At 31.0% G+C, this 12,588-nt stretch overlaps 3 protein-coding genes and 1 long non-coding RNA gene across 6 annotated transcripts in view; 3 read left to right on the forward strand and 1 right to left on the reverse strand.

The window, feature by feature from the left end:
• Window positions 1-12,588, reverse strand: part of LOC143899827 (uncharacterized) — a 32,207-nt gene that overhangs the window by 18,869 nt on the left and 750 nt on the right. The window lies entirely within an intron of this gene.
• LOC143899819 (uncharacterized) lies at window positions 227-3,426 on the forward strand. Of its 2 annotated transcripts, none has more exons than XM_077410488.1 (9): window positions 227-413; window positions 718-837; window positions 946-1,063; window positions 1,507-1,768; window positions 1,970-2,119; window positions 2,220-2,310; window positions 2,572-2,708; window positions 3,064-3,196; window positions 3,284-3,426. In XM_077410488.1, exons 1-9 carry the CDS (start codon window positions 270-272, stop codon window positions 3,335-3,337), a joined length of 1,209 nt encoding a protein of 402 aa, XP_077266614.1. In that variant the 5' UTR covers window positions 227-269; the 3' UTR covers window positions 3,338-3,426. The 2 variants fall into 2 exon arrangements, with proteins under 2 accessions (XP_077266614.1, XP_077266615.1); XM_077410489.1 differs by having other exon boundaries at window positions 249-345.
• On the forward strand, window positions 5,052-8,726 carry LOC143899840 (odorant receptor Or2-like). Its single transcript, XM_077410521.1, has 9 exons — window positions 5,052-5,429; window positions 5,810-5,929; window positions 6,037-6,154; window positions 6,446-6,710; window positions 7,250-7,405; window positions 7,524-7,614; window positions 7,850-7,986; window positions 8,347-8,479; window positions 8,568-8,726. The coding sequence occupies exons 1-9, from the start codon at window positions 5,286-5,288 to the stop codon at window positions 8,619-8,621; spliced, it is 1,218 nt and encodes a 405-aa protein (XP_077266647.1). The 5' UTR covers window positions 5,052-5,285; the 3' UTR covers window positions 8,622-8,726.
• LOC143899839 (odorant receptor Or2-like) lies at window positions 9,207-12,480 on the forward strand. Of its 2 annotated transcripts, none has more exons than XR_013257614.1 (9): window positions 9,207-9,572; window positions 9,810-9,929; window positions 10,027-10,144; window positions 10,433-10,697; window positions 10,878-11,039; window positions 11,156-11,246; window positions 11,491-11,584; window positions 11,994-12,126; window positions 12,219-12,480. XR_013257614.1 is itself a non-coding variant. In XM_077410520.1 (9 exons), the coding sequence occupies exons 1-9, from the start codon at window positions 9,372-9,374 to the stop codon at window positions 12,270-12,272; spliced, it is 1,281 nt and encodes a 426-aa protein (XP_077266646.1). In that variant the 5' UTR covers window positions 9,207-9,371; the 3' UTR covers window positions 12,273-12,478. The 2 variants fall into 2 exon arrangements, 1 of the variants encoding a protein (XP_077266646.1); XM_077410520.1 differs by having other exon boundaries at window positions 11,491-11,627; window positions 12,219-12,478.

Here is a 12,588-nt window from a genome sequence, read left to right on the forward strand (position 1 = left end):
GACACTTATGTTACCATATAACGTGTCAAGCCAGAAAGATGTCTAACAGAAGACACATTTGAAGATAGTGAAAGTAATGGTTTAATATCGATAGAGATAGACGTACTCTGCGATTAGAAAAATGAGACACTGACACGGGCAAAATTACTGATTGATATTGCATGACATGTACAGTATTTCTTGTGCCGCAACGTGTATGTTCAGAAATCGATAGCATACTCGCGGCACGTATCATTTCCTTCTAGTACGTCGGAGAGTAAACATTAGTCATGCTAGCGAATTTTCAGCGAGAGTACAATATGAATCGAGTGCTTTTATCAACTACAGGTCTCTGGCCCTTTCAAAGTAAGCATGTGAGAAATTCGTTACGGACGTTCTGCTTGCTATTGGAAATAAGTTACTATCCGTTTGAGGTAATGCGTATCCGTCGATACGTAGGGTGTATATATTTCAATTTGAAAAAAAATGTACTATTAGCGTTCATAATGTTCCGTCATTCAAAATATTATTATTTAATCGTAAAGCACATACATATAATATAATATTGTCACAAATGTTATTATATTGTGAAATAATATGTCTCAGTGTAACACACACATTCACCTGATGCAATAATTAACATTAAACGGTCAGTTAATAACAATATCGTATTTTCGTACGATCGATCTTCTAACGATATACATATTTGTAACATACTTAATTTTATGTTATACGCAGATACTACTGCTGTATGATCATTGGGGTGATCCACGAATGGTTTTTGATGCCTTGTATCAATTCATTTTATTGACCGCATTTATTGCAAGAGCGTTGCATGATATTTGGAATCGCGACAAAGTAAATTTGCAAAACTGTATCATATTGTCATTATTTTTTTTTCAGCTATAATTATCTTACAGTAAAATTTTATATGTTGCATATCATTTTTATGTTTTTTTTAATCAGTTGCAACAATTGTACATAACCATTGATAAACATTGGGACATATTTACGAATGATACGGAAGTTTGCGTTTTGAAAAATTATTCTTTGCTGTCGCGAAAGTTTACAAAGTATTACGCGAGTGAGTACGTACATATTGCAATTGTAATATTCTTAAAGCATATAACTCTATGCTGACAGAAGAGAATAACAATAATCGTCATCATCATCATATACTTTATGAGTAGCTGTCATCGTATATTTTGACAATTGTGTGTAATGTTAAAGCCAAATAAACGCGCGCAAAGCGCGCGTATGTAATGTCTAGTATAATTAAAAATTTTATGAGCTAGTAAATTGCAAATGAGTTGTGCAGATATTTTCTACTGAAATTCAACAAATTCAACATTAAAATTATAAAGAAATTTAATACAATTTTCGCTAACGGCAGATTTATTATAGACGTGCCAAATGGTGATAATTATAGGCTCTGATAATATTACTCTCATATTATTACTCTAATAATATAAATCTATATTAATAAAGAAACAATCTTACTTTCATTATATATACATAATATTACAGCAATAATATATTTGATGTGTTCGGTATCTCTAACAGTACCGTTAACACCGCTGCTCCTAGATATTGTAATACCACTTAATGAATCACGTCCGCGATTTTTCCTAATGGAAGTTGAATTCAGAGTGGATAAAAAAGACTACTTTGTACCAATTTTTTGTTACACCACCACTGTAGTCATGGTAGGTATGACCATCATGGTGGGTGTTGATGCGATGCATGTCATATGCACTGCTCACGCATGCAGTTTATTTGTGGCTATCAGGTAAATACATTGCAACTATAATGATAATTTCAATGCGTAAAATGAATATATACAATATATAGTAATATTATTAATATAATTATACTGTAAGACTGTGAGTGAATTTTATTTGTATTTTCTGTTCATAACGCAATACATATATGTTATGTATTTATAATTTATTTAGCTTTCGTGTTATACAATAAAGTTTACGTTTCACAGTAAGCAAGTTAAAAATATATTTTCAAAAGTGAATAACGGCAAGATCGTTGAATGTGGATATCGCGCGAATATGGAGCTTGATTCGTCAAGCGAGGAAATAATATATCGAGAATATATAATATGTTTAAAGAAACATCAACTTGCAATAGAGTAAGAGTTTCTCTATAAATTAAGTGCATGTTATTAAAATATCATATTGTTGCCTGTATGCAAAAAGTTGACGTACTAACATCATTTTTATTCCACACAGGTTTGTAAAAACATTGGAATTGTCATACCAAGAACTTTCGTTACTTTTGTTATTATTGATTATTGCAACGTTCAGTTTAGTTGGAGTACGGGTAAGCATAAAAAAATTATTCATTTAAGATATCTTGCCAACAAAAAATATAAATACAGTTATATAAAATAAATGTTACAAAAACTGATAATTATTACATAACTACATAAAATCTACTTGATTTTAGTATGTGCTCTAAGATTAATATTTTTTTTACATCAAAGAAATATAATTGCTTAAAATTAAAAAATTAAATTATATTTCAGATAATTATACATATAATACTTTTCATGCAAGAATTGTCGATTATTTATATTTGTAGATCATACATGTATTACACCAATTGAAAGAATTGATGAAATTCGCATTTATAATCGTCGGATTATTGGTGACTCTGATGATTGTGTGTTATTCAAGTCAGAGATTAATGGATGAAAGTCAGAATATATTCTATCAAGCGTAATAATGATTTTATATCCTAATACATATAATAGACATAGTTTTTTTTTTAATAGGATAGCTTTGTATTATCATTCATAAGATAATCATTCATAAGATCTCTTAAAGATGAAATTTTATTCAAATTTATTTAAAACTTTTAATGACACTTATGAAAATGTTACTATATAATTTAGAAATCATTAATAATAGAAATCATTAATAAATTCTTGTAAATTATTTTGTGTAATACATTGTATCATATACCATTTTTAATATATCTACTCATGTTGCAACAAATAAGTTTCATTATTTATTTAAACGTAACCTTCCTTGGAAAGGTAATGAAAATCAATAATTAATTCTACGTTTACAGATACGCGGCAGAATGGTACCATTTCTCACCTAGATTAAAATCTTTGTTGATAATAACTCTTTACAGAACTAATACGCCATGTGTATTAAAAGCAGGTAATGTGATTCCGTTATCCATCGCTACCTATGCGGCGGTAAGTAAATTGCGCAAAGCTGTACAAAGTGCATCATCTTTCTTATAATAGTATCGTGTATAAAATAATTAATTTAATTCTTTTAAGGTAATACGAGTGGCCGTGTCCTACTTCACAGCGTTTTTATCACTCCAAGAATGATTAAAGAATTATTTTCTAGTTCTTCACTTTATCTTTGTTTAATATCTCAATGTTAATAAATTTTAATAAAGAGATTTATGTTATATTCATCCCATAATATAAAATGATATCGTCCTCTTATATTCAATCCTTTTTATTTTTTTTTTAAATTTCTTAAAATTTAATGTTATATTTCTTTACTCAGTAACGGTAGGTACTACAAATTAATTTGTTATAACTCTAAAAATTTAAAAGCTTTTTCTATTAATTATTTTATATAGAGATAGTAATTATATGTACTTCAATAACAAAGTTGATAGTATTATATGTTGCACATTAATTAATTGAACTATGTTATTAAAATATTAATTTTATTAGCCACAGATATTCTTAAGATACCTTAAAACACCATATCATTGTGATTCCAATTTAATAATCTCTTTAATAATCTTTAATTATCACCTTCAAAAATCTTTAAAATTACAGGACAGGGGTCCTTCTATATTTGCCTGCAATTGACTTTTCTTCAAATCAGCAAAATTCAAGTATGGATTTTTAAACAAAATTTGTTACTTTTCTTTATTTCACAATATTTTCTAATTTCTATACTATTTTGTGTTGTACAAAATATATATATATACATTATAATCGCGTATGCCAAACTAACGTATTTGATAGCAGTTTGAGTAATTAAAAAATAATTGTAAAATATAGAAATGTAACAATTTAGATGTAATAAGTCAATCGTGTAAAATTTTATATATGTGAATTTGTAACATATTATACGAATGAAAATGTTACATGCAGATATTACTATTGTACGATCATTGGGACGATGCGCAAATGATTTTTGAAGGTTGCTATCAAATTGTTATCTCAACCTCTTTTACCGCAAGGCAAGTGAATGAATTTTGGAACCACGATAAGGTACGTTTTTAGAATTAAAATGTATTGCTTTATCTCTTTTTTTTTTTAATTATGTTTGCCTCCGGAAAAATATTTCAGGTGTTACACGTTAAATCGTTTCCATATTTGTTGCAATTAGTTTCGACAGTTATATAAAGCTATCGATAAGCATTGGGATATATTTACGAACGATGTGGAAATTCAAATTCTAAAAGACTATTCTATGTTGTCGCGAAAATTTACGAAATATTACTCCAGTAAGTATGATATATTGTTACAATAATTATCTTCCTTAGGCATAGCATTATTCCACGGTAATGGAATTATTCCATTTCCATGTTAATGAAATGCAGTGATATAATTAAACAAAGTATACCTAATAAATCACAAGACTAAGCATTTTTTATAACTCTCAACTCTAGTAATAGATATTTACTATTACTGACATATAAATAAATTTAATAAAATTTTCACGGAAAATAAATTTTTTACAAACAATTCAAAAATATGATGACAATTTTAGAATACTTTATAAGTTGTTATATTATTGAAAGAACACACAAATTATTCTCGAAATGTTGCAGTGTTAATGTATATTATGATGTTGGTTTTATAGCAATACCGTTAACACCACCACTTCTAGATATTGTAATGCCTCTAAACGAGTCACGTCCGCGATTCTTCGCGATCGTAGTCGAATAAATATAAAGTGCTAGATTAGAACTAACTATAAAATATTCTCAACAGAAGAGTGAATCAACAAAAAAACCAAGACATGAGACACATCTATATTATTATTGTCAGCCACAGCTTTTTACGTTGCATCGTGCTATGCCGTTATATTTTCGTACGTCCACCTTTCAAAATTAAATATTAATTCAGAGAAAGTGATACTTCGGTATCAATAGATAGATATACGTTCAGCAAAATAATAGGTTGACAATTCCTGACATCCTATGATTTCATGTTTTATATGCGACCTGTACCCGCTGAACGATCGATTGCATGCATGGCAAGTGTCATTACGTTGAAGTCTTTCTCCGGGTAACTAAAGCGATTAATCATGCTAGAGAATTTTTTGCGAGAATACAATGTCAATCGGATGTTTTTGTCAATGATAGGCTTTTGGCCATTTCAAAGTGTGCTCGCGAGAAAGTTGTTGCCGATCTTCTGCTTCCTGCTCGAAATAAGTTACTTTCCCTTTGAGGTAAGTGCTGGTCTATAAACTTGCTTTAAAAGATATTTAAGCTCCAAGCCGTAAGAAATTGATCAATCACAATGGAATGTAAGGAGAATACTTGATTGAGATTGGTCAATTTCTTACGGCTTAAATACTCTTTAAAGCAAGGTTGTAGAGTGCAATAATGCGTACTATTAGTCGACACATTTTGAGTCGGAAAAAATTTAATTACTGTTTAAGGATTTTTATCGCGCTGACTGTCATCTCTCGTCACATGCAATATATCGCGCACGTCTCCTATTGCGAAATATTTTAAAGTTAAATATTAAAGTATACGTTTGACGTATGTTTGTGATGCATTTATATGTAATATATACTTTTCGGGTGATGATCAACGTTATACGCAGATATTAATATTATACGATCATTGGGATAATGTGCAAATAATTTTTGACGCCGGCTACCAAATTGTCTTGACAACCGCTTTTATTGTGAGGATACTGAGTGAACTCTGGAATCACGACAGGGTAAGTTTTTGGAACTAAAGCGTGGTTATCTTTGATTCTTTTTTATTTCGGCAAAACTGTTTTGTATGTAACACATTAAATCATTTCTATGGTTGTATTGTAAACAGTTGCGACGGTTATATAAAGACATCGACAAGCATTGGGACATATTTACGAACGATGTGGAAGTACAAGTTTTGAAAGATTACTCTATGCTGTCGCGAAAGTTTACAATATATTATTCGAGTGAGTTATATCGCCGGCGATCATATATATCTTTAGAGCAGTACGTTACTTTATACTAGATGTAAGCAGGAATTTTGCAAGCCACCAAATCTCTCAGATATCCGAACTACAAGGCAGTCCAGATATTTGACGTTAAAAATAAACATTTACAACAAAAGATAAATAGGCTGTAATAAAATTTTCGAAAAATCCCATATTCGTTCCAGACGAATCCAATAGGGATAATTATAGAATACTCCATAAATTGATATATTAATGAAAGAACAACGCACTTCTCTTGTGATGTTACAGTGCTAATGTATGCCATGATGTCGGGATTTATAGTGATACCATTAACACCGGCGTTCTTAGATATCATACTGCCTTTAGTAAACCAGTCACGTCCGCGATTCTTCGCGATCGAAGTTGAATTCAGGGTAAATAAAGACGAGTATTTCGTACCGATTTTTTGTTACATCACCGCTATAAGCGTGGTGGGTATTAGCATCATGGTGGGTGTCGATACTATGCATATTACGTGCACCGCTCATGCTTGCAGTCTGTTCTCGGCAGTCAGGTAGTTATCCCGCGGATATAAAATGATGATTTTGATGCATATGTAATGATATCATAATGAAACATCATGAGAATAATTGTTACGTTAATACACGGAGAGAATTTTTTGTTATATTTTACCCTTAAATTCACTACAAACTTGGGACAACTTGGCAACCAAGGAATTTTTTAAAATATACAAAAGACATTTTACAAACAACATGATAAAAATTATATTATCAAACAGATTGGTAAATTTTGAAAAATTATTGAATTTTCCTAGATATATTTTCGTAAAATTAATCAGACATATTTTATATTTTAATGTAATAGATATTAATATCTTTTATTATGGTAGATATTAATCAGAATAGCTCGTACATATAAAATTCTTGGTGGTACATGTTGTCCCACAACTATTATACCATGATTTCAGGGTAAATTTTAAGAGGAAATTCTCTCCGTACGTGTATAATTATAGATCATAAATATAAAATATATGTAATATATCGCGTATAATTCGTATGGTTTTTTCGACATCTAAAAAATCATGTTTTGCAGCAAGCAAGTTGAAAACATAATTTCAAAGGTGGGAAATAATAACAATGAAATCGGCGAATGTGGATGTCGTGTGTATACGGGGCTTGATTTGCCGAACGAGGAGATTGTGTACAGGGAATACATCGTATGTTTAAAGAAACATCAGCTTGCTATAGAGTGAGCAGCTTATTTTTCAAGTTATTTATTCATCATTGCTTTATATTTATAAGATGAGCGAAATTATTACGACATTGCTGTTTGCAATCACAAACTAACGATATTGTTTTGTCCACAGATTTGTTAATATATTGAATTCGACGAATCAATTTCTTTCGTTTTGCTTGTTATTCTTAATAACTGCATGTTTAAGCCTAATTGGAATTCGAGTAAGCACTAAATAATTATTCGTCTGAGATCTTTCATTAAATATAAACGTAATATAACGCAACAAGATTAGATTAATGTATAAAAGATTCACTTTATGGAATCTCCATAATTTTCTCAATGCTAATAAAAATTGAAAATCGTAATAATCCTAGAATGAATAAATCTTACATCTATTTTATAATGTGCTCCCTAAAAAAATGAAATCATGTAAAAACAATTATGTTTTTATTGTAGATCGTGTATGTGCTAGACCAATTACAAGAATTGCTAAGATTCATGTTTATAATTATGGGAGCGTTGATGCAGCTGATGATTGTGTGTTACTCCGGTCAGAAATTAATGGATGAAAGTCAGAATATATTTTATCGGGCGTAATAATCGTTTTACATATATACGTTAAGCTTCTTTCCTAGAACAGAACTGTTTCTAGTTAAAATTTTTGTTCGAGACAATATCTTCCAAATAAAAAATCCGAGGAAGTTGCTGTACTGTTGATCCAATATAATTTTACAATATATAGGACTCAGTTAGCAGAGCTTCTAAAAGTCAGAACGTCTTAAAACCGCTTAAAAGATGTCTGAAGAACGTCTTTTAGACGCCTTTTTAAGGCGTCTTTTAGAACATTCTGCTAGATGGGCAGTTACTTTAATCTCAGATACAATTGCAAAAAACAATTTTCACTTAAATGTAAAAAATGCAATTGAAATCAATATTTAAACTCATTCTTGCAGATACGCGGCGGAATGGTACAATTTTTCGCCTAGGATTAAATCTCTTTTAATCATATCTCTTCACAGAAGTATCGTACCGTGTGGGTTAATGGCAGGTAACATGATTCCTTTGTCGATGACGACTTATGCCGGGGTAAGGAACTTAAAACTAGCAAATAAAGCAAGTTCATGCTCGCAATGTTTTGCGCAACAATAACTTGTGCGTCTGTTTTTGATTCAAGGTGGTGCGAATGGGAATGTCTTATTTCACGGCGTTCTTATCATTCAAAGATTGATTATTATCGAACTTAAAATTAGTTATTTTATAATTAGATATAATCTTTAGATAGAATCAAGTAATAAATTTGTCAATAAATTTATAGTAAAAATTTGTAGAAAACTAATAATGGTATTATTTTATGCAGCTTACATCTCAATTCTCGTTTAATCAACTATCATTTTTATGATTTTCCGCAGAATTCTTATAGTAATCGTTACACAGGGATATATTTGCAGTAATCATTATTTACCGACATCTGGTCCAATATTATTTTACATAAAATAAGACTAAGTGTTTTATAAAAATTAATTAATCCTTTTTTCTATAACTTCCCGTAAATTCTTCCTTTGGATCAGCGGATTAGTGGAATTCAGACTCGATTTCTTTGCTTATACTTTACACCTAACATTTTTCTCCATTTATTAATTTTAAATATACAATTCGACTCCACGCACGAACACTGAAAGTGCTAGATTAGAACTAACTATAAAATATTCTCAACAAAAGAGTGAATCAACAAAAAAGCCAAGACATGAGACACATCTATATTATTATTGTCAGCCACAGCTTTTTACGTTGCATCGTGCTATGCCATTATATTTTCGTACGTCCACCTTTCAAAATTAAATATTAATTCACAGAAAGTGATACTTTGGTATCAATAGATAGATACGTTCGGCGAAATAATAGGTTGACAATACCTGACACCCTATGATTTCATGTTTCATATGCGACTTGTAACCGCTGAACGATCGATTGCATATGCATGCTGGCAAGTGTCATTACGTTGAAGTCTTTCTCCGGGAAACTAAAGCGATTGATCATGCTAAAGAATTTTTCGCGAGAATACAATGTCAATCGGATGTTTTTGTCAATAATAGGCTTTTGGCCATTTCAAAGTGGGCTCGCGAGAAAGTTGTTGCCGACCTTCTGCTTCCTGCTTGAAATAAGTTACTTTCCCTTTGAGGTAATGCATACCAGTCGATACATTTTGAGTCGAAAAAAATTTAATTACTGTTTAAGAATTTTTATCGTGCTAACTGTCATCTCTCGTCACATGCAATTGATGCAATACTATCGCGCACGTCTCCTATTGCGAAATGTTTTAAAGTTAAATATTAAAGTATACGTTTTTATGTCGTATGTTTGTGATGCATTTATATGTAATATATACTTTCTGGGTGATGATCAACGTTATACGCAGATATTAATATTATACGATCATTGGGATAATGTGCAAATGATTTTTGACGCCGGCTACCAAATTGTCTTGACAACCGCTTGTATTGTAAGGATACTGAGTGAAGTCTGCAATCAAGACAGGGTAAGTTTTCGGAACTAAAGCGTGTTATCTTTGATTCTTTTTTATTTCGGCAAAACTGTAACACATTAAATCATTTCTATGGTTGTATTGTAAACAGTTGCGACGGTTGTATAAAGACATCGACAAGCATTGGGACATATTTACGAACGATGTGGAAGTACAAGTTTTGAAAGATTACTCTATGCTGTCGCGAAAGTTTACAATATATTATTCGAGTGAGTTATATCGCCGGCGATTGTATATCTTCAGAGCAGTACGTTACTTTATACTAGATGTAATCAGGAATTTTGCAAGCCGCCAAATCTCTCAGATATCCGAACTACAAGGCAGTCCAGATATTTGACGTTAAAAATTAACATACAACAAAAGATAAATACGCTGTAATAAAATTTTCGCAAAATCCCATATTCGGTTCCAGACGAATCCAATAAGGATAATTATAGAATACTCCATAAATTGATATATTAATGAAAGAACAACGCATTTCTCTTGTGACGTTACAGTGCTATTGTATGCCTTCATGTCGGGATTTATAGCGATACCATTAACACCGGCGTTCCTAAATATCATACAGCCTCTAGTAAACCAGTCACGTCCGCGATCTTTCGCAGTCGAAGTTGAATTCAGGGTAAATAAGGACGAGTATTTCGTACCAATTTTTTGTTACATCACCGCTTTAATGGTGGTGGGTATTAATATCATGGTGGGTGTCGATACTATGCATATTACGTGCACCGCTCATGCTTGCAGCCTGTTCTCGGCAGTCAGGTAGTTATCCCGCGGATACAATAATGATTTTGATGCATATGTAATGATATCATAACGAAACATCATAAGAATAATTTTTACGTTAATATAATTGTATAGATCATAAATATAGAATATATGTAATATATCACGTATAATTCGTATGGTTTTGTTCGACACCTTAAAAATCATCTTTTGCAGCAAGCAAGTTGAAAACATAATTTCAAAAGTGGGAAATAACCAAAATAACAATGAAATCGGCGAATGTGGAGGTGGCGTGTATACGAGGCTTGATTTGCCGAGCGAGGAGATTGTGTACAAAGAATACATCATATGTTTAAAGAAACATCAGCTTGCTCTAGAGTGAGCAGATTATGTCGAGTTATTTTTTCATCGTTGCTTTATATTTATAAGATGAGCGAAATTAGTACGACATTGCTGTTTGCCATCAGAAACTAACAATATTATATTGTCCACAGATTTGTAAATATATTAAATTCGTCGAATCAATATCTTTCGTTGTGCTTATTATTCTTAATAACTGCAATTTTAAGCATAATTGGAATTCGAGTAAGCATGGCACTAAATAATTATTCGTTTGAGAGCTTTTATTAAATATGAACGTAATATAACACAACAAGCATTAATGCGTTAATGTATAAGAGATTTACTTTATGGAATCTCCATAATTTTCTCAATGCTAATAAAAATTGAAAATCGTAATAATCCTAGAATGAATAAATCTTACATCTATTTTACAATGTGCTCCCTAAAAAAATTAAATCATGTAATAACAATTATGTTTTTATTGTAGATCGTGTATGTGCTAGACCAATTACAAGAATTGCTAAGATACATGTTTATAGTTATGGGAGCGTTGATCCAGCTGATAATCGTGTGTTACTCCGGTCAGAAATTAATGGATGAAAGTCAGAATATATTTTATCGGGCGTAATAATCGTTTTACATATATACGTTAAGTTTCTTTCCTAGAACAGAACTGTTTCTTATTGAAATTTTTGTTCGAGGCAATATCTTTCGAATAAAAAAACCGAGGAAGTTGCTGTACTGTTTATCCAATATGATTTCAAAATATATTTTAGGATTCAGCTAGCAGAAGCTTCTAAAAGACGTCTTAAAACCGCTTAAGATGTCTGAAGAACGTCTTTAAGACTCCTTTGTGATGTTTTTAAGACGTCCTTTAGAACATTTTGCTAGCTGGGCAGTTACTTCAATCTCAGATACAATTGCAAAAAACAATTTTCACTTAAATGTAAAAAATGCAATTGAAATCAATATTTAAACCCATTCTTGCAGATACGCGGCGGAATGGTACAATTTTTCGCCTAGGATTAAATCTCTTTTAATCATATCTCTTCACAGAAGTATCGTACCGTGTGGGTTAATGGCAGGTAACATTATTCCCTTGTCGATGACGACTTATGCCGGGGTAAGGAACTTAAAACTAGGAAATAAAGGAGGTTTATATGTGCTCGCGATGTTTTGCGCAACAATAACTTGTGCGTCTGTTTTTGATTCAAGGTGGTGCGAATGGGAATGTCTTATTTCACGGCGTTCTTATCATTCAAAGATTGATTATCGAACTTAAAATTAATTATTTTATAATTAGATATAATCTTTAGATAGAATCAAGTAATAAATTTGTCAATAAATTATAGTGAAAATTTGTAGAAAACTAATAATGGTATTATTTTATGTAGCTTACATCTCAATTCTCGTTTAATCAACCATCATTTTTATGATTTTCCGCAGAATTCTTATGGTAATCGTTTACACAGGGATATATTTGCAGTAATCATTATATTTACCGACATCTGTCCAATATTATTTTACATAAAATAAGACTAAGTATTTTATAAATTTGAAAAGTACAGATACAACAGATTAATTT

The sequence above is a fragment of the Temnothorax americanus genome, unplaced genomic scaffold, assembly GCF_048541705.1.
Source record: "Temnothorax americanus isolate GAGA-0224 unplaced genomic scaffold, ASM4854170v1 Scaffold29, whole genome shotgun sequence".
Classification (NCBI taxonomy): domain Eukaryota; kingdom Metazoa; phylum Arthropoda; class Insecta; order Hymenoptera; family Formicidae; genus Temnothorax; species Temnothorax americanus.

Bases quoted from the DNA above. Each gene is read 5' to 3' on its own strand.
- LOC143899840 (XM_077410521.1), top strand. From the start codon at position 5,286: ATGCTAGAGAATTTTTTGCGAGAATACAATGTCAATCGGATGTTTTTG. The intron at 6,711-7,249 runs GTAGTTATCCCG...CATGTTTTGCAG, and splicing joins AGTCTGTTCTCGGCAGTCAG to CAAGCAAGTTGAAAACATAA. The intron at 7,987-8,346 runs GTAATAATCGTT...TCATTCTTGCAG, and splicing joins CAGAATATATTTTATCGGGC to ATACGCGGCGGAATGGTACA.
- LOC143899839 (XM_077410520.1), top strand. From the start codon at position 9,372: ATGCTGGCAAGTGTCATTACGTTGAAGTCTTTCTCCGGGAAACTAAAG. The intron at 9,573-9,809 runs GTAATGCATACC...CGTTATACGCAG, and splicing joins TAAGTTACTTTCCCTTTGAG to ATATTAATATTATACGATCA. The intron at 11,040-11,155 runs GTGAGCAGATTA...TATTGTCCACAG, and splicing joins AAACATCAGCTTGCTCTAGA to ATTTGTAAATATATTAAATT.
- LOC143899819 (XM_077410488.1), top strand. From the start codon at position 270: ATGCTAGCGAATTTTCAGCGAGAGTACAATATGAATCGAGTGCTTTTA. The intron at 2,709-3,063 runs GTAATAATGATT...CTACGTTTACAG, and splicing joins CAGAATATATTCTATCAAGC to ATACGCGGCAGAATGGTACC. The intron at 3,197-3,283 runs GTAAGTAAATTG...AATTCTTTTAAG, and splicing joins CCATCGCTACCTATGCGGCG to GTAATACGAGTGGCCGTGTC.